This window comes from Clarias gariepinus, chromosome 15, assembly GCF_024256425.1.
Source record: "Clarias gariepinus isolate MV-2021 ecotype Netherlands chromosome 15, CGAR_prim_01v2, whole genome shotgun sequence".
Taxonomy (NCBI): domain Eukaryota; kingdom Metazoa; phylum Chordata; class Actinopteri; order Siluriformes; family Clariidae; genus Clarias; species Clarias gariepinus.
Genome location: NC_071114.1, coordinates 13,061,185 through 13,083,538, shown reverse-complemented (window position 1 = coordinate 13,083,538; position 22,354 = coordinate 13,061,185). Strand labels below are relative to the sequence as shown.

General features: G+C 38.8%; 1 protein-coding gene across 3 annotated transcripts in view; it reads right to left on the bottom strand.

The window, feature by feature from the left end:
• Window positions 1–7,891, bottom strand: part of tle2a (TLE family member 2, transcriptional corepressor a) — a 37,978-nt gene extending 30,087 nt beyond the window's left edge. For all 3 annotated transcript variants that reach the window (XM_053513019.1, XM_053513020.1, XM_053513022.1), the window contains exon 1: window positions 6,936–7,891. In XM_053513019.1, coding sequence (XP_053368994.1) covers window positions 6,936–6,959 — 24 coding nt within the window. In that variant the 5' untranslated portion in view covers window positions 6,960–7,891. The remainder of the gene's footprint in view (window positions 1–6,935) is intronic.
• Between the last annotated feature and the right edge of the window lie 14,463 nt (window positions 7,892–22,354).

Sequence of the window (22,354 nt, the reverse complement as noted above, 5' to 3'; positions counted from 1 at the left end):
ACAAGCTAGCAGAAGGTGTAATGATGGGGGTGTAAGGAGGAGTGGTGGTGATCTGACACAGGAAGCATTGTTGGGTGATAAAACATTAGGGACGTGCAACTTTATAAGCGTGTGCTCGCACAGACTTGCATGCAACTAGAAAAGTGGAGAAAAGGAAAAGAGGGGGATTTGAAGTGAATTAAGACTTTAGCTTCAAATTGAGCAAGGATTAGAATCGAGTGGAAGAAAAGGGACGCCATAAAGGAGATACTCCCACCAGGATGCCTGAGCCATTAGAAGGCCAGGCTCAGGCTAATGCAGAAAGACAGGCAGACAAAAGCTCCACTCAAGTGCTGGAAGTTCTGTCCATCCATCTGTCTGTCTATCGGTCTCACCACATCTGTCAGTGTCCACTTAGTAAAGCTGGGAAGTGTATAGTTTACACTGGACTGCTTCAACAAAAAAGGATCAGTAAGAATGATGCAAAGGGCTGAGACAGTACTGCCCGACTGGTGCGTTCATTAGAAGTGAATCAGAGTACGGTACGCATGGATGGTTTGGCTTCCACAGCTGCAATATAATTCTAACCATTTGCTGTTGTGAACCAAACACACTCATAAGCTATGTCATTAGAATCATATGTACATACTGAATGTGGCAGCGGCACAGTGCATTAAATCATGCAGATAAAAGGCAAGCGTCAGAATCATGAAAATATGAGGGGTGTTCGAGTCAATCCGATACTCCTAATAAACAAAGGCGGAAGACTGATTGAGGTTTACGAAAGGCTTCTAGCAGAGTACGGTGATGAGGAGCTTAGACTAAATCAAACATGTGAATGGTCCAAACGGTTTAAAGAAGAGGTACATTTGTGAATGGTCGAGGTGAATCCAAGTCCAACCTGCAGAAGAGACTCATCTGTCCGTGGGAACTGCACACACACACACAATTATTCATTCACCTACACCACTTGCACATTACAGAAACTCGGCTAGGATTTATTGCCACATCCCACATATGTAGTCCTGAACTCTCTCCAAGCCATTTTCACATGTTTCAAGGATTTTCTGTGAGACCAGTGTTTCAGACATATATCCAGCAGTCGGATCATGGCTCGGATCGCGGGAGAAAACTTCCAACTTCGATGGTAGCCAAGCACAAGTGGAACGCTGAGATAAGTGTATTAGAGTAGCAGGAGATGCGTGGTGTTATTCTGCACAATCAAAGATCCCTGTTTGACTAAAACGTCCTTACGTGGTCATGGGAGGGTTGTTGACTGATCTAAGTATTTCAGAAATTGCACACATAACACTCTTAACGGCGTGAAAAACTAAAAACATGAAGTGAGCAAAAATGTGAAATCCACAACGCCTCTTGTATACGTTGACACATTTTTCTCCGTACTGAGAAATAGAATTCGAAACCCCTTTGATTAAAATTAGATATTTATACACTTTCATATATCATATAAACTGAGCAGTCAGAAGTTATAGTTTGGTACGACCATTAGGTATTTACTGCATTGATGCTGGAATTCTCCATTCATCACTTTATCATTGTATTGGGTGTCATGGAACAAGTGTGCTTAGACTTTTTACTTTTTTTTATTTTACGAGAAGCGGTTATAAAATTTATATTAAATATATACATAATAAAAAAAGTAAAATATATGCCTCCAGGAATGAGTATGTTCATAAACATTTCTACTTTGTTTAAAAAAAAAAAAAAGTTTAAAAAGTGCCTTGGGTCGAAACCAAGGCAAACATTGTGGTATGCTCACAAACGTGGTTCGTCCTCTTCATGACGACGTGTCAGCCCATTCAGCTCATGAAATGGTAAAATGGTGAAAGTTGTGGACGACTTGGGGTATAAAACTCTGCCTCGTCCGTACTTCCTCCTCCATCACTAGAAGAAAACATTGCATAGCAGGTGTTTGACGACAATGAGGTGACCACCGAGGTGGAACTTTTCTGGTCTCTACTAGCTCATCCATCGTTCGGAGAACTGTGTAGCCTTAGGCGGAGGATATTTAGAGAAGAACTGAGCTTACAACCAATGTTCGTTTTCATTACATTATTTTTTTCTTGGCAAAAATTATTTTATGACCCTCCTCCACCCTCGTGAATGTTTTCCTTGCAAGCACACCTTACTGACACAATGTCTTCACATTCGAGGTAATTGTCAAAACTCCTGAACATTTTTTTCTATTCTGGTCTTGTTTTTATGCATTAAGGCTACATTTGCATAATAACAGGGAAATAAAAATTCCACTGTAGGTGCATGGGTAAAATACATTCAGAGTAGTGTGAGGTCTCCATAGAGCAGATAGTTGATGTGTTGGGGTTGTCATAGTGGGGATTTTTTTAGGGGGGGGAGGGAGAGGTGTGAGGGGGTCTGAAGGAAAGGGGGCTGGGGGTGCTGGAGCTCACGAGAGGGCTGACGCATTGTTCGAGCCCATAACGAGCTTCTCTCTCCAACCCTGCAATTCAATCTGCCATCCAGATGCCTGGACTCAAACAGCTCAAGCCTAGCAGGGAGTGCATGCACGCACACACACACACACCAATTACTCCTCCCATACTAAAGAAGGAATCTGAAAAACAAGAAGAGGAAGGCTATTGCTGATGGCGAGAGCTGGTCACAGAGGGTGGGAGGGAGGGACTGAGGGAAGGAGAGAGACAGGAAGGGTGGGAGGATGACATTTGGCTCTATTCCCTTCTTCCTCTCTATCTTCCCATCCCCCATTTCTGATATTCACCTCCTATTGTGTTCCACAGGTGCAAGACGACTTCTGGAAAAAGGATTGTGGGCCTTTTAGTGAAAGGCTGCAGAGCGAAGGATCCATTAAAATAGCTTCATATAGACGAGCACTACTGCAAGACTGATGAGCATCACCGCTATATAATCAATCTTCCTGGCTCCAGGTCCATTTCTGTTCAAATAAGATTCAGCACCATTTTTCAAGCGTTCCTCCTCACACAGAGTACCACATACCTGAACGGCTAAAACAGAAATTCTGTAAAGTTTACAAAAAAAAAAAAAAAACATTTAAAAGGCTTTGTGTTTAGTGTAAACGTATCCCCTGGACCGTCAGAGACTGTAAAACAGCTGGCGCATTTTTGGTTCAATCAAGTCAGGTTACCTGTTTTAGTGAACTTTCCAGACTAACTGTTTAGAGTGATGTGTGTGGAGTCAGGGTTAAGATGATGTCCATCACCTGAGCCTATTTAACATCCACACTTGCTCTTTCTACAGGAAAAAAAAAATGTTGAATCCAGCCAGTTCACATTTTTCTTGTACAACTGTGGTAGCTAAGAAACCTTGGAATGTTTGAATTTATTTATTTTCATTTCTGTTCATCACATAGTACAGACAACAAGTCTTTAGGAACCACCCAGTGTTCTACACCCCCCACACCAATTATATAATTAAACTGGTTAACCTGATGGGCTGGAGCCTGAGTACAGCTGTAGTTAAAAACAAAAATACTAATTAGTGCACATCTTAAAGTTTACAATACAGATCTCAGAACCTGTACATACACACTCTCGTATGAGTGGCCCCTTTTCTCCGAGGGTTCCACATGCTGCTCCGACAACCTTCTGATTTGTATTGTAAGTTTGTTTGTAAGTACTCAAGCACTGATTACTAAAAAAAGGGGAGTAGTTCCTCATTCTATGTTTACATACAGTGATAATTTAAATACTATATTGGCAATTAGAAAAGTGGTTTTGAGAAAAAGATACGACTTCGGCTTTTCCCCCCACAACAGAGAAACATCAAATCAAAATTTCACCAGATGACAGATTTCTATCTAAACAAAGCCCATCGGTGCTTATACATGATACTGTAAAGATGATTGTATACAAGAAACATAATTAAGAGAAGCACTTTGATTACTGTTTGTGTGCTTATAATCAGCTTTATGCCAAAACATGAAATAATAAAGTTTAAGTATTAATATATAATTTTTTTTAAAATAAATTAAAAAACCCGGATCGGCCGCAACAAACTGAAGATGGTTCCATAACATATCTAGCTTAAGTGTGTAGCACAACGATGATAGGCCATGACAAGCTGGGGACATGATAATCAACAGCCTCCAACAGGCTTTTTACACTTTACATTTTTCAAATTTACATTTAACATTTTAACAGGTTAATACCATGAAAAAGCCATACGTTATTATATGTTTATCTACATAGTGAGTAATTTGTATATAAAAGCTGTGGTTTGATATAAAATCGTTATATAATATTGTCCGTATATTGCAGAGACATCTTGCCAAACACTAAGGATGCAACCATCACGCAGAGACACAGCATCTGCACATCCACCTTCCTGTACTCTGATCTCCACTTGTCATGAAGGTGCAAAACTCAAACGCTGTTCAAACCATCAAGCAATAGAAACATGCAACACCATGTCCCTGCATAAGGGGTTTAAAGTTCAAACATACATAAATCATCTAACTGAGATTTATTTGCATATTAAAGCACCTCCCCAGGAATCAGACCCAAGCAGGGTTTTATTTTATTGATCGTGGGCTCCAGCAGCTCAGAGCTCCTAGGAATGTCCTCGTAATCGCTCACTTAGACAGAAGGGGGGTGGGGGGATGGGTGCCAGGCACCTGTTTCATTAGTGCCACATCTTTTCTCTCCTGTCTCCACGAGCTCGTTATGCAAATTTTCACTGCTGTCAGGATACATTAGCGATGCTGGCCAGCCAGGTTGTCAGCTGTGTTAATTGCTCTAGGTGGCTTCCTTTATAAGATATTCTCGAAAGCATTTGTTTCCTTCATTCAAAAGGATTTTATCAAGCCACATCTTCTTGGCAGAACTTGCTCACATACCAGGCTACAGTGCTCAAGAATGCATCGCAAATTCCATGGAGTAGGGATAAAGAGTAGCCATGAGCCAGATGACCAAAGGCACTCGTATGCGCTGAGGATTAGGAGAGTTCATAGACGTAGAAAATGTCAAGCAAGACTGGGACAATTTTGCAGACACTCCCAATTCCTGTCATACATAACTGGAATTGGTGGAATTTATTCTCAAGCTCACATCTAGACCGTTTTTTTTAATAAGTGTAGTGGACACAGACCACCGATTCCTCCAGCTACCAACTGTCTTCCTTCTGAAAGCTCATGTATAACTTCAGTTACTAAAAATGGTTTAGAGCTCTCTGGCCCATGCAGCGGGAGATATCCATGATCAGTCACATCTGACCTGGCCATACAAACCTTTAGAAGGTTCTACAAAAACACTAATGTGCATTTATTAACAGGTTAAACCTGTGGTTTCCTGGAACCATGGCATAAAGGTAAATATCATATGCAAATAGAAATGTTTGTCTTGTCATTGACAACTTTTGACTGTGTGTGCAAACATACAGGAAAAGAAATCAATAAGTTCAACGCCATCTTCTTTAACTAAATAGAGACGATTACCCTCATCGCGTAGACAAATTCACCAGATGAAAATGCAAGTTTAGAAAACTATTAATAAAACTATTAAATTATAAGGATTTCACTTCTCTCACGGTAAATCATTTTTATACAATTTTTTATTTTTTCCTTTTATATTCATGTACTCATTAATACGTTGTTTCTAGTGTAATTTAAAAGATGATATGTGCCAAATAACCAAAGCCTAATAAAAGGTGGAGACATTTATTTAACATTTTTGGAAGGAGTCTCCAGTCTCTGTTTTATAGCAGTTAGATGCAAAGCTATAAATTTGGTTGTTCAGAAAAGAAAACCTAACAAGGTTTGGAAGAGCAATTTTATGGTCAAATTACCTCGAAAAGAAAAAAAAATCCTATGAATAAAATACAGTTAGATAAAAAGTTAAAAAGTTACTGAAAGTGAATGAAATGGAATTGATCAACTCTCTGTTGGAGCAATTCCTTATACTTGCTGTATAAGGAATATAAGGTTTTGGAGTTGAAATATATACACACACACACGTCTCCATCTGTCTACGTATATATTTCAGACTTGTGTATATACATACATTTGTGTGTATAATATACACACACTACAAAGTATTCATACAAGCAGGTAGACAACATGTTTTGCTATGACACACATCATAGATGTAAAATAGACACTTTATACTCTACTATGTTCTTCTATACTATGCATAGGAGAACATGCTGAAATCCTAAAGTACCAGCTGAGGCTTGGCTGTTCATTCCCTTTCTTAACATAATGTATAAGTAGTGGCTGGAGGGAGGCCACTGCCCATCCTTTTCTCTCTGTAGGCTGGATGTTCAGTCAACTGCAAGGTTGGATTCAATCAACACAGCACATCTGACCGCTTCAATCAAAGCTCAGAGATGGAAAAGCCACCCAAGTTCACCATCCCTTAGGAAATGAGTGCTGGGGAATTTGTGGGGTCGGTGGGTAACAGGAATGAGGGGGTGGGGGGGTTATCATTAGGGTTTAGCTTAAATCTTAAATCTCAAGCAAGCTCCTAATTCATGTATTTGTACTTAGTTACTTATTGCAAAATCAAAATCCAAACATTTTATATACTAAAGGAACAATGTTACTGTAACTCATCTTCCTGTAAATGTAATCTGTTGATAATAGACAGCTTTGAATGGAGTTTGAAATTCATGCATGACAAAGAAATAGTCCCACACTATACTCAGTATGTGTGTCTGGTTGATATGTGCATCTTTTAGATTAGGTTTAAGGTAGTGAGAAAGCTTGAAGGAAGTCTAGTGTACTCTAAGAATGGTTATGAGAGGAAAACTATTGTAGGGTTACACACACACACACAAAACCAAATATCACCCCAAGGCCTATTTAGGTTTAATGCTTAGATCCATGAGCTAGATTAAACAAACATCTGCATTAAATATCAGCTTGAACTGTGTGTAAAAACATCACATTTCACTTCAGAGAGGTGTGATTATGGGTTTTATTAAATAACACGAGTGTAACTTACCGGTGGTCGGTTCTGTGGGAACATGGTGTGTTGTGGTTTCTTCCAGTGTTTTTGTTGCAGAAGAGAGAAAGAGAGAGGGAGTTGGAGGGTATCGCAGAGCTCAGAAGTGCATTTGGCTTCGTTTCAGTGTTGGACTGAAGCTGGGCTCATTTCCTCACTCCAACTCTCTTTGTTCTGGTTATCACCGTGTAGCAGCAGAGAAACACCGTGTAGCAGCGGCGCTAACCGAGATGCGCCCGAGTCTCGGCTCCACTCTTCCTTCCAGTAAAGAGAGAGAGAGAGAGAGAGAGAGAGAAAACACAAGCTGTTGTTCGCAGATGCTCTCCACCCTGATCTGCTGTCTGGTGCTCACAGTCGAGGAATGAAAACTGAAAATAAGAAGTAAGATGGCTCGCTAGCTGAAGAGGAGAAGCCCGACTCCCAGTGCAGCCGCAGGATCTTTTGTCCCGCTCCTTCCCTCCTTCCCTCTCTTCTCTTCTCTTTCTCCTTCCGTCCTTTGCTGAACCTCCGCCGCCTTTTCAATGGGACATTTGAGACTTCTTTTCTTGTGGGAAACACACAAATCCCTCCCGCGGCGTGCAACTGAGAAAAGGAGGGGGGGTCTATCTAATCTAAATCATCTCTCTCTCTCTCTCTCTCTCATACACACACTCTCAGGGAGTTGTGTATAAAAAAATTCAAGCGCATCAGATGAAAACAAGGCCGTATGATATCCAATATTTATCATTCAGCTGCAGTTCAACAAGTTTAAAAAAAAAGCTCCCATTTAAGTCCTATTCATCACGTCCGTTTCGTCTTTATGTTAGTTGTTGATCTTGCTGTAGACCCCCCAAAAAACTGTTGTTGTTGTTTTTTTTGTTTGTTTTCCCAATGTTGATCAACAGCACAAAAAATAAACCAGCACACTTTAACACACCCTGTGCATGCTACACAGTCCTATTTGCATGTACCGAGTGATACACAACATGTACAATTTCAATACAAAATCTGTAGCAGTGGAATTGTTCCCTGATTGAATGAAAATCTCCACGTGGGGTTTGACCCAGCCACGATCAACGAGACAAGACCCAGCCAATCGGAGCGCGGTGCACCCACGTGGGGTGACTCAAAGTGTGATCTGATTGGACGGCGTCATTACTACGGCCCAGAGAAACGTCAATCAAACGCACAAACGGCCAACAGTTAACTCTTTCGTTGCTCTGATCTGGCTTGCTTTTGTGCAAAAAAAAAAAAAAAGTAGGTTAGGGTTTTTTTTATGTTTTTTTTTTTAAATCCTTTTTTATATTTGTCTTCTTTCTGTTTAATGCAAAATTATGAGGCATCGCTAATATATTGTTTGACACACACACACATATATAAATATTATATATATATATATATATATATATATATATATATATATATATATATATATATAATATCAGTGTAGCATTAATGTCTATATGACTAGATATAATTTTCTCACAGACAGTGATATAATATCGTCTTGAATATGTTGACCTTGAAAGATTTTTCATTTAAAATTCACAGCCTAGTCTACCTCATTTGATGAACAGCATGATCTGCCTATTTTCAAGCATCATTGGGCTAAACTGTCTGTACCTTCATTCTAAAGATAAAAATGTCCTTCCTGACAGTGTTTATTGGTATGCCATGAGGCACAAGCCCTTTAGCTCAGTCCATAATTGGAGATGTTGAGGGAGAAAAAAAAAAAGTAATTTTCTCAGTGCAGAAAGAAATCCCAATCCATCCGAAGGTGCTGCACAGAAACAAGAACGAGTCGAGAGCACTGTGGAGGAAAGAGCAGAAAGAAAGGATATGGTTAAAAAGAGAGAGATGGAAATGGCAAGGCTACAGAAAGAGGAGGAGCTGGGAATTATTGCCATTTTTTTCTCCCACTATGAATTTTAATGCCAAGAGCTTGTCTGTGCTTCCAGCTTCTATTAGAAATAGACGTAAGCAAGGCCGTGGATTGCAGAGCCATGCTGCAGTGTGTTTCCTGTTACCAGCTGATGGTGTGGTGGGCTGCAGGATGTGTGCTCAGATGTGTGCTGATTATTAAATGTGATAAGCAACCGTCTTTTTCCCTTAGAAATGAAATATATATATGGGAATAAATGCAGCAAAATTTCAACATTTCAAAGCACCTGACATAACATGTATTAGATTTCTTTTCATAAGTGTCCTGACCCTAAGAAAATCAACGCTGCTAATTCTAATTCAATATGCCTAATGCTATATTCATATTAGATCGAGGATCTTGCCTCACAAGCCATGCCACAATTGTATAATGAAAAATGAGTCATAAGGTGCACAGTAAAACTGACATCACAAACAGTAGTGTAAACCTATTTTTAAATCCAGATCATAGCAAAAGATAGCAGTGGAGTGGATGATATATTCTCACTCTTTCTCTGTCTCCCTCTGTGTCTGTCTTTCTCCACTCACTCACTCACTCACTCACTCACTTACTCACTTGTGCACACACACACACACACACACACACACACACACACATACATACACACACTTTACAGACGAGTCTCATGTCAGCACAGAGACAGTGGGCTGATTTATTGGATTCTTCTCCCCTGAGATCCCCAACCCCCCACACACTCCCTCATCCATCCACCCCTCCTCCTCCTCCTCCTCCTGCTCCTCCTCTCTCTCTGCTTTTTCCCCTGGGAGAGAGGGGTAATGACCCACATCAGAGTGGCTACATGCACACACACACAGACCCTCAGACAAATACAAACACATTTGCACCGGCGGGCATGTGTAACTGGAAACACAGGAGTTCCCCTTCCCTATCCTTCCGTTCCATACTCACATTCAAGTCCACTTACTTTATACACATGTAAACACACGCGCACACACACACACACTGTCTTGATGATTTTTATTAGAAACATGGTATTCTTTCTTTAGCTTTTTTTCTTGATTTTTTACATAATAAATAAGAGTTGTGCCGCTTAAGTGTAATATTATCATTATTATTATTATTTGCATTTGCATTAGCATTTTAGTAGACCCCTTATAAACAGTAATTTACCCATATGGATTGTTGATTCACGATTTAGAATGTAAAATGTATTTGTCACTTATATACATTTGGAGCAAGTATAAAAATTGCAGTGTAAGGTGATGCCTCTACTCCAAAGACTGTCCATATCAAGAACAACAAACAAACTGTACAGAAAAAAAGAAAATGAGTATCTGGTTAAATGAGATCGGGGGAGTGCAGATAAAACAAGAGCTGGCAAAAACACACATATAAATATGGATGTACCTATATAGCTTTGTGTATGTACATAAATTTACATAAAGTGACTTGTGCATGTGCAAATGTGTCAAGTGTGCATTAGGTGACATGTATGACCAGGGATGTATGTGTATGTGTGTGTGGCTATATGGTGGTGTGATGGGGTGTGAGGAGGTGGGAGGGGGTACGGAGACGGGGGGATGGGCTGTTGTTTAAGTGTGAGAATGTCATGTGCAGAGCAGCACAAAAAGGTGTTAATGGTCATAAGTTCAGGGTTGTGTTGGCTTGAAGAAAGCAGCTCCTCTTGAGCATCTCAGTCCTGGCCATGTGTTTGTGAAGGCGTTTTCCAGACTTCAGTCAACAAAACAATCCGCTGTTAGGGTGTGTGTGTGGGATCTTTTAAAATCTGACCTGCTGATGTAGAAGTTCTGGGCAAGACTAACATGGTGATCTGTTCTCCTCTGCATGGTTTTATGCTCCTAAGCACTTGGAAGGAAGCAGTGTGGATGGAATTCTGGATAACTGATATCATTAAATAGATGATTGAGGTGCTGTCTTGCCTTTGGTATCAAAGGTCCTTGCTGATGTATACACTAAAGTACCTGAAGATGCTCAATCTCTACCCCGCGGTCGCATATAGTGTAAGACCTACAGTATGTCCGTCGTTCCCTTGTCAATTGTGCTACCACTTTCTTAGTCTTGTTAACATTTAGGTTGTTGATCTGGCACCACTTGGATGGATCATCTATATACGTACTATAGGTCACCGCGAACATTACTTTGCATAGGTTGTTTGCATGACATCCCTCTGGACGGATGAGACGGGGGAAAGTCCTTACTGTGCTAGTTTATTATCCGGGAAAGTTTTAAATAGAAACTAACATGATAGGTTGGATTGGATCCTAATGTTATAAAGGGGAGTGACGATGTTATGAAGGAAGGATGATTTTAAGGCCTTTGGTGATGAGCTGGGGCTGGGGGCAATTGAAAAGGGTTGGCCTTAGGGGCTATTAAATTAGATTTTTAAGGGACCCAGATTCTAGTGTCCCCTACTGGGGAGGTTTGTACAGAATTAATACACAACGAATGGATAATGAAAAATTAATAATACTAATTATTATTATTATTATTATTATTATTATAGTAGTAGTAGTAGTACGACATCTGACAGTCACATTAACGCGAATTGAAAACTCCAACCGAGTACACTGTAGATGCCTGGATGAAGTTGGACTGCCCCCTACTGTTTACTAGCGGGACTGCAGCTAAACAGCTCCTTGTGTAACCATTTTGAATCTCATGAGAGAATGGATGAGAAGATTGAGCATAACATAAATGTCGTGCACAGCAAATGAGGAATGTTGTTTTCAGCCACCACCACTTTACGATTATGACAGTATTTGGATTTTGAGCCAAAATGCCTGAGCATAAGCAAACTATTTCCATCTAATGTTAGTGCTATAATACATCTGAGTTTGTGTTGAAAGTTCCAAGAAGCTTTTATTGATTCATATTTAATATTGACCTACAGATTTAACAACTGCTGCCAACATTTTTTTCCTTTCAGTGCAATGCTGAGTGGTCCATCAGTGGGTTCAGCAGTTAATGACCATAGAACGGGGCTTTTTGAAGCAATTAAGCGGCACTTGAGTTCAGAATGACCCTACAAATGGCAGCCTGAAGTGTTCTCCCTTCAGCATCCTTCACCTGAAAAATTCAGTTATTTCATTTCATCCTCACTGATCTCTTGGTCCTCTGGCATCAAGGGTCACTAATAAATTGAACCTGGCTTGATAAGCTATTAAAACAGCCCTTAAGATGGTGACAGTGTGTCCCCTGGGATAAGGTGTTCTATCAGGAGGCGTATAACAATATGGGAATAATATCCTAATCTGTTATATTTGCAGTCTATCATTTTTTCACCAACAGATTACCACAAAACATGTTTCCAAAATGTAAAATATTAATGCAGAATACATGCAGATGGCTTTAAGAGACTAGGACTTTAAGGGCAATTTATAATACTTCTGTCTTTATTAGGGTTTGTTTTATAAGATAAAAACATATATTTATGCAGTAATTTACAATAACCAGATTTTAAGATAAAATATCCCATAACTCCAACAGTCTTACAGACAGCCCCGCCCTCACAGAGCGACTAGAAGTTATTCCGAATTCCGAAGTCGGGTGTAAAACCCAGGAGCATTTAGTAACCCACTTGTATGCCAGATACAGTCAACGTTCTAAAAATATGTCTAGGGGTACTTTATGAATGTTTTTTTCCAGACCTGGGCAGTGTGTAGTGCAAAACTGTCCAGACTTCAACAACTCAGACATCTACATTTGGTAACCTACAGTACATTGTCTTGTGATCCCATCACTAACTTCTGTTTTAATAACTAAGGTTTTGTCAAATACATTTAAACAAAATTATTTGTTTTTAGATATGAAATTTTTTTTTTATCAAACCAGAAAGAAATTAAGAAGAGAAGGGACATTTTTCAGGAGTTTCATTATGCTCGTCTCCCATTGGCCTTCTGGACCATAGCTGACTGAGGGTCAGCGAAGAGGTCTTTTTGGCTTTGTGATGCAGTTTGTAATTTTGCTATCTGTGTGGCAAATTGAAATTGTAATGAACACATTATCAAGGTTTCATCTCCCTACAAACATTCCCTCTGCTACACTACAGTACATAGGCCTTGGACTGTTCTTTTATAAAGAGGATCTGCTATGCTGAAAGGAGGAAAAAATAGTGGGCTTGAAAATTAGACACTGAAGTATAAAACAAAATTTGCTAGATTCCTTCTACGTCTAATCACAATAAACAGTTTTTAAACAAATCCTTTAAATTATCTTAATAATTTGTTGCTTTAAAAATGTCACTCCAGATATCCGACATCCAGTTATTGCAAAATACAACAAGCTCCTGTCAAAGAGGCTCATATGGCATAAATTCAGTTCAGGACTTGTTTAGCCGTATTCCTGGACATGAACGATCACGTATAATACATTTTTAAAAAGCATGGTAGCTCTATGGGCAACACTGCTTCCTCACAGCTTCAGTGTTTGGAGTTTCACATGTTTTTGACGTGTCTATGCAGGTTTCCCCCTGGGTTCTCTGGTTTTATCCCACCTATATAGACTGTCACTAGGTGTGACCGAATGTGTGTACGTACAGAGTCCTGTGATGGCCTGGCAACTCATTCAGTGTGTATTCCCTTCCTGTGCCCAGTGTTCCCAAAATAGGCTCTGGATACATAGTGAACCAGGTTTTTTTTTTTTTTTTTGGTGGTGTTTTGGTATTTTGGTCCATCCACGTACCATCTGGCACAACGGCGATGGATACTCCTTACCCTAGAGATATACTCAGCAGCAGTTATTTAAGGGGTTGGGTTGCCAGCTCGATGTCTAATTGTCATAGTCAACCAGGAGGTTTTTTTTGTTTTTTTTTAAGAAAAGGAATAAGACAGTTTCTAGCCATTTGCTGCCTGTTAGCTTAATTACAGTGGAAAAGTGAAGTGAATATTTATTTAAAAATCTCTCTCTCTCTCTCTCTCTCTCTCTCTCTAACTCACATTTAAAGAAAGATCTCTGAACAGTAATTGTGATGATTGGGAGCAGAATTAAGTTCAGGGACAGAAAATTCTCACAAACCTAGAAATAAATCCTAGCAGAATTGATCATGACAGTAAGAACTGGTGGGGTAAGTCTCCTTTCCACAGGAAACAGGAGTTAATACATTTAAACAAAACAGCTGTTTTTGCTTACTCCAAATTTATTTAAAATTTACAGTATTATTCTTCCTTAATCATTTGCCTTGTCTGCATAGTTGACACAAGTACACAAACTCAAAACTCAAGAAAAAGTACAAGTACTTACCTAAAAAATGACTCTACTACAAGTAGAAGTAGCACCTAAATTTGAACTCAAACTGAAGTATTTGCTCTAAAATGGACAAAAGTACAAGGAGTTCACAGAGAAACAGATTTTTCTGAGTTACTGCTAAACAGTATTTGAAAGTATTTTAAACACAATTAAAGTTGATTCTGTTGATAACATGAGATTGATAGCGTGTAAGATTTGACATTAAATGAACCAATGGTGAGCAGCATTGTTAGCTTTGTTTATTACTCCAGTTGCTTAGCTAGCTAGTTGCTACCACTGCTACCCTGTATAATGCAAGGAGTTTTTGCGATTAAACATGGGTATACTGCAAGCATACAGAATACAATATAGTTAAAGGATGTGACAAAACATTAAAATGATAATTTATAAAAGTGACATTTTTATTGCCATGAAACACAAACTGAATGTGTAAGACTTCACAAAACACTTGCTCAAAATGTTAGCTAGTTAGCAAGATCACATCTTGCTTTGACAAGTGCATGTGTTTGAGACTTTTGGATCAGGTAACAATTAAGGTAATAATAATAATAATTATATATATAATTTTTTATTTAGTTTTCTAGAGAATAAACTTGTTTTCTGCAAACTGGGAAGCCATTTGATATTATGTTAAGAACAGAGGTAAGAACCAAAAATTCTTATTTGAACAAATTATTTTTATACTGTTTTTGTTTGTGTATTATATCCACTAAACTTTCTTGCCATTATCTACACCACATTCTTGTCTGTTAGTGAACTGGAGTGGCTCAAATGATGAACTTATTTTGATACTTAGTGACATTTATCGGCTCTCTCAGGGCCTTAGAACTTGATATTATTGTAATAAATCTGTAATTATGCAGGTTTAGTAACAGGAATAATGCTTGAAGTTTTACAAAGTCAGGGGAAGTACAATTTGATTTATCCACTAAATTCCAGCTGGTCCAGCCCTGGAGTACTTCTTGTGCTTGTAAGAGTGGCACTTGGCTTGAGGGTTGCTTTGAGTTTAGCAGTGCCATTGGGTCAGGCATCTCAAAGCTCATGTAAAAGATACAAAAAGTATTCAGCTTGTTGAGCAGAGTACTTCACCCCTCCATGCCTTCACTCAGACTGTTGACTGAGAGCGACTATATTCCATCCTCCTTCAGCTGTCAGGGTGCAGACACTGAGAGCTAAAGTTTCCTGTCTAAGTCCCAACAGCTGGCCTTTTTTGCCTCCTTTGCTGAAATGAAATGTTATTTTACTTACATTGTTATTTTAAGCAGGATTACTAAAGATGAGAACTTTTGCAGATTCGGAAAACCTTACAACGAAAAATTATATGTACAGCATTAAACACCAATGCTATTTTCTATTCGTTTTATTGTACAGTTCATACAGTTACTTCATTATCTCAGTGTGGGCTGTTGCAAACACCTTTGTATAATAATTACTGTATTAAAGCCCTGAAAGAGGAGTGTTACTGTTGAAAAAGTTATACCTATAATTATGAAAACACAGACTCAGTAGTCTGTCAGGTTTGGTGGTTTGGATCTAAAAAAAAATACCTTATGGATGCAGCAAGTTTCAGCAAGCTACATATTATTTGTTCAGGAAAGAATAATCAGAGAACAGCAACAGCAGCAAGCCTCCTTCCAGTGCCATGGTAGATGAGCTGTCAAATCATCTCCTACACCTAGTACCCCATCCCCCCACCTTTATTCCCCATCAGCCATCAAAGCTGGCCTGTGATAACTCAGGACCAGAAATAAGATGAAAAGCCCAAAAAAGTGACACAATTCTCCACCAAGTACAGGGAATCAACAATCACCACCAATAACAACAATTAATCATCTAAAGTAGGGGATGTAACCTAGTTATACAATCATTTTGTTAGTCTTCTCTGGAAACTTTCTTGTCACCCTAAAGGCAGGATGTAGGAAAATGTCTTACTTTTATTATTATGTGTAATAAAACAAGCAAAGCCAGTACATTGTATGCCCTTGGATTCTGACATTCACAGTCCTAAACAAATATTTCATAATCCCACAACTTTTTCCATATATAATATATTATAAGCAATGAATGGGTTTTCATAGTTCTCCATGTGTGCACCATCATAAAATGGTCGGTCCTCAATGTCAGGAAAAAGGCAGACCTGCAAAGATTCTTGGATTTTTTCAATTTTTACATGTATCCAGCTCCCTTACTGCTTGGTTATTCATATACATGAAATGATGAATCAGAAATTGTGTTCAGAGGATGCACTAGAATGAAAATATCTCCTAAAGTGGAGAGCTTACATCCTGACTTAATATTATGCCTATACCGCATCGGTTTATTGGACAACTTTTTGACAGAGACTACAAAAAAACACTCACAAGACAGCTTGTCCAAATGAATGGCTGTTGATTAGTTTCACCTGTTCACAGTCATACACAAACCTATAAGTACCACAGCCTTTATTAAATGTGTGTGAAATCTTGCTCCTGGTTTCCACAAGTGACGTAAATGACCCTTTTAATCTGCACGTCCCATATCCTGGATTTAACCCTTTGACTTTTTAACTCTGCTTTTTTGTGATTTCCAATTCTGTCTATGCCTGTTTTAATCTGTTTGCTGATCATCTCACCATATGTCTGCATTTCGCTTTAGTATAGCTGCATTGTCTGTTCATTGTGTCTGAATAATAATCAATAGATCTATTAACTGACAGCATGGTAATGTAGTGGTTAGCACTGTCACCTTGCACCTCCAGGATCTGGGATTCGGTCCCCACATCAGGTCTGTGTGTGTGAAGTATACATGTTCTCCCTGTACTTAGTGGGTTTCCTCCAGGTACCCCGGTTTCCTCCCACAAAACGCTAACTGCTACACAAATTGTCTGTAGTGTGTGATGAAGAATTCCCACAACCCTGTACATAATAACCAGTACAGAGAATGAATGAATGAATAATATTACCTAAAAAAATAAAAGTATAATAATTATTTATGTAATGTTCTAGTTATAATACCTTAACACAATTTATATATATTTTTGGTGATATACTGTATTCAATACACCAATACAACACTTTTACCTAAAAGTCTTTATAAAGTTATTAAAGATAGTCATAAGGAAGTAATTTACTTATGAAATGAATTTCCATAAAAACTGAAAAAAATCAACTGCTTTATGCAATACTGTACTTTGTCAGGCTGGTTGTGCTGGTTGTTCCCCATAGCCTGTAATGTTTTACTGCTTTTTTGGAAAGAGTTGTGTAAACCCTTCAAGCTAAATACCAGTTGGCGAAATCATTCCTTCCTTCTTCAGTTTCAGCTTCTTTCTTGTCAGGGGCATGATGGACCCAGTATGTGCCCTGCGAATACATCCTGGATAAAATGCCATTCCCTTGCAGGGCACCGTGTGCACACACATTTACATTGCCTAGGGGAAATACACCTACTCGTATTTTTGTGGGTGGGAAAAACCCATACGGACACCTGAGGGATGTGTGTAACCTGATTTTGTGTGGCAGAAGGCTATCTGGTGTGCCACAGTGCCATTCTTTGGTAAATTCAGTGTTTTTTATTTGTCCAGAGCAGTTTTTTTAACTGGTCAAGCCAAGTAAATGTTTATAGAGCTTTGGCATATTTAGTCAGCCAAGTATAACTGATATCAGGGACAACGATACAAAGATAATAAACATCGCAAGCCACTTTATGATCTAAAAATAGAGCCAAGGGCAGTCAATATCAACATAATATTTGACCCAGTGTAATTGGAGTCAACATTTTTGTCACTGGTGAAGACTTATGGGATACTGTAATGTGACTGTTGGCATGCCATTAATCAGAACTGCTGATAAAAAGGTCAAAAAGCAGTAAAGCATGGTATTGACTAGAATATAAAATGATGGTTTATGTAATTCATAAAATAATTGTAGTTATGTTTTTATTTTTATAGCTGGATCCTGTGTGATGATTTGACCCCCAGTTTCACTCATGGATTTTTTTTTAAGAAGAATATATGTTCATATGCAATTATGTCTATGTAAACATAGGGAAGGAATAGGCGTGGGAATATTCACGCTCTCTTCCTAATGAACAGGTTCTCAAAGGGCTCATGCTTGTTTTTCCTGCAGGTGCTGGTTTTGATTGAGCTCAGTGGGAGGTGAAAGGATTACGCAGGTCTCTGCATGCTGGAGAAAGTGCTCCGGAATAACAATTACACAGGTCAAAGGAAGCACAACCTCTCTATTTTCTTGTACATGGTCAAAATATGATGATATACCAGTTGTGCAACAGATTTCTTCTGCTATGCCAAATTAAGATTCAGGAAGAACTAGTGTATTGGTAATCTTTGCACTTAGTATAAAAACAGTATTGAAAGTACCCATTTTGAAGACATCAAACATTGTTCAATGCTAATGTTTCATTTGATTTATGGTCTCATGTGCACATCATGTGCAGTAACATGCAGTATTTTGTTTGCTTGTTTGCTTGGATGTGGTCAAAGTTTAGATCACAAAGAGACAAGAATCTTTTGTGTTGTATGTTTAAAAACGTCAAAATACAATTAAATGCTGCACTTGGAGAAAAAAAGGCATTCTGCTGAAGCTAACACTAGTACGAAGTGAACTAGACTTACTAACTTTCATAGTTTTGGTGTTATACCTAGAGAAAATTTATTAATTCTTTGTTTAATTACATTAAGTTAATTGACAGTTTCTTTTATACAAAGCAACTTTTAACTGAGATGAGATTTACATTATAATATCATTAATTTACTCATTCTCTATATCGCTTATTCTGTTTAGGGTTGTGGGAAGCCTGGAGCCTATCCCAGGGGACTCTCTGCACAAGGCGGGGTACTCCTTGGACAGGGTACACCATGGATGGGTGCCAATACATCCATCTGGACTGCACACAAGCACACTCACTCAAATACTACAGGCAATTTGAAAACACCAGTTAACCTAACCTGCATGTCTTTGGACTGTGGGAGAAAACCGGAGTACCCAGAGGAAACCCACCAAGCACAGGAAGAACATGCAAACTCCAGCACACACAAACCCGAGGTTAATCTAATATTCACCCGTTCATTTATCTTCTATAACACTGAAGTTTGGGTGAGCCTGGAGCCTATGCCAAGAGACTTTGGGCATAAGATGGAGTATAGCCTGGACAGGTGTCAATCCATTGCAGGGCACACACACACACACCCACATACACACACACACACACACATGGGCAATTTGGACAGTGTAAGGAAACCAGAGTACATGGAGGAAAACCACAAAGCACGGGGAGAACATGAGAACCCCACGCCCACAGACCGGCAGGAAATTAACCCTTGATCCTGGACGCCGCCATACCATTATATTCTAATATTAACATTTTACAATTATAATCTTGCATAAACCTTATGAATGTATTTTTCTAATCTCACAATCATTTGTTTTTTTATATTTACTTATCATAATGTTCCCAACTCTATTCTTTTAGTGCATATATGGCTAAAATGTGTAGACTAATTAAAATAATTAAGAGATAAACTGCTAAAGTATTTAGTTCTCGTCACACAACAGCCACTGATGCATTTTCTTTAAGACACGTAATTTTTTCCTGACTACGGTTTACACTGCATCACATGAGTTGCTAACTCCACAAGAAAAAAAGCATGAACTGCCCTCTTCAACATACCCAAGCTGACCACAAATGCCCAGCTTACTTAGACTACTGGCTGTAGATGGCAATGAAATTGTCTGGACGTAAACTGTGATAGCTACTCCAACATTCTCTTTAGCTCGATTTTCACCCTTTTGGACAATATTGCATCATCATCAGAAACCCTTCATAAATAAAAATAGTTTGGGATTTGTTGTGATGTTAATATTTTAATTGGACAGGAGAAAGCTATTGTCAGTCATGATTGATTCAAAATGTGCTTGTAGATCTCAGCTAGGTTTAGGTGAGGACTCTGATGGGTTGCATGTAACATAATGATTTCTTTTGATGATGGTATTGGTGTTGAGAAGTGAAGTAGGCACTGTGTTTCACACTGTAGACCTCACTAAAGAAAACAAAGCTTATGCTCCAGCCAGTAAGGCTTCACACAGAAGCACACAGTTAACACCACAAGGTGGTGCTTGATGACAAAATATTGAAAATCAAAATATCTTGTGTTTACCAAAAGTGCTGTGTATATACAGTATATAGATCAAATAAGAAGGATATATATATATATATATATATATATATATATATATATATATATATATATATAAATATAAAAATGCCTATCTGAAATTATTTTTGGGTAGTCATATATTTTTATATGTAGTAAATGTATGTGGATTATATGGTATGTTGTGCTGTATGTTGTTTAAGCATTGCCAAATAATTGCATACATAACACTGTTAAATACATGTTTTCTGATGGCAATAAAAAAAAATGAACAATTCGTTGTCAGTGTGAAATAATAAGTCGAGAAGACCAATTTAGCCTATTGCACAGTAAGCAAAACAAATCTGTTGCACAAAGTGACCATTTTTAGTGGCTGAAACTTTCTAAAAGTGTGTTGTAAGACTGAAGAAAGTGTAAAAACTGTTCTGCCAAGGATTTGCCCCACTCTCTTTTAAACAGATATACTGTATTTACTCTAGGGAGCAGGAAGCTGAAAGCCATGCTGAGATAGTACTGGACACATGACAACTAAGTGATATTGCATCATAACATATTAACATTTGGGCTTATTGTGGTCCATTAGGTGTTTTTTTTTTACTGGGGGGAAGGCTTTGCTTATGGGGGTTTAAAATGAAAGCTATTAAAATCATTATTTGTTGAATAAAATAGAAAATTAAACATGTAGTACATGGAACATAAAGTTATATTCCCTTTTATTATTTTTAAGCAGTCATATTGTATTTACAGTCAAAGTCTATCTGATACAAAAATTACTCATATGAAAAGTTTTTTTATTGTCTCTGGATGGCATTTCATCACTGGGTGTATGCACACACACACACACACACACACACATAATCACATATAATTTTATAATTTTTGATTCTGGAAGAACATGCGCAGAAACACTGATAGGTGTAATCTATAGGGGATTGGGGGTTGGGGGTGGTAGTAAAAAACAATTTACTACCTGTATACAACATGATAAGGTGTATAGGACTTTCTTTATTCAATTGAATATATATTGTAAGCAAAGAACAACAACCCCAAACCTGTACCTGTGTGAGACTTGGCTGCGTCCAACCAATCCTCCAAAGAGCGAGGGGTGGAAAGATGTTTTCTGACACCCCATAAATTTGTGGAAATCTCAATCCTGCATTGTTAAACCCATTCATGTATGCCTTCAGAAACGCCACACAGACAATAACCTAAACTCAGAACCAAGATGGGAACCCTGGATCTGTAGGTTGGAAACACTACCCTCTAGAGGTTAAATGATAAGGAGTATAGCACCCTAAATGCTATACAACATGCACTATATGCACACAAGTATTTCACCAAACCAGCAATGCATGCCTTGCAAGCTCCATTCCAGTTCATCCCAAACGTTGACGTCAAGCCTCTGTGTGGCCAGTCACGTTTTTTCACACCATACTCATCAAACCATGACTTTATAGTCCACAGGGACACAGTTATGTTGGAATAGAAAAGGGCCTTCCTCAAACTATTGCCAGAAGTTTAAGAGCATAGCATAGACGGGGTGCCAATCCATCGCAGGGCACACACATATTACACTATAGGCAATTTGGGAATAGCAATTTTCCTAATCAGCATGTTGTTGGATTGTGGGAGGAAACCAGAGCATCCGGAGGAAACCCACCGAGCATAGGGAGAACATGCAAACGCCATGCACTGCATGACCTAAGGCGCGATTCAAACCCTGACCCTGGGGATGCAAGAAGCAGTGCTAGCCACTAAGCTTAATAATTACCAGCTTTGGCTGAATACTTGTGTCCCTACAGTATAGTGTATTTGTATTCTGCTCTGCCCTCCTATGCGTGTCTCTTTCGAATATCAGCAGCATAAAGAATGCTCCTAAACTGCACATTTTACAGTTTCCGTGATGTATCTGACTCACATCATGACCAGCCCATGAGAGCTGATGATGGAATGAGAGGAAGTGGGTGGGTTAGCTGAGTTCCTACACGTCCAGGTTTGGGAACGCATGGCTTTTTTGTTTTAACGCGAATGAATCAGTGTGACTCCCCCTAGCGGCCACGTTAGAAACCAGGTTTTTCCTCTGGAATGAAGCTCCGCCTCTGAGAGTCGGCAAAGATAATCAGT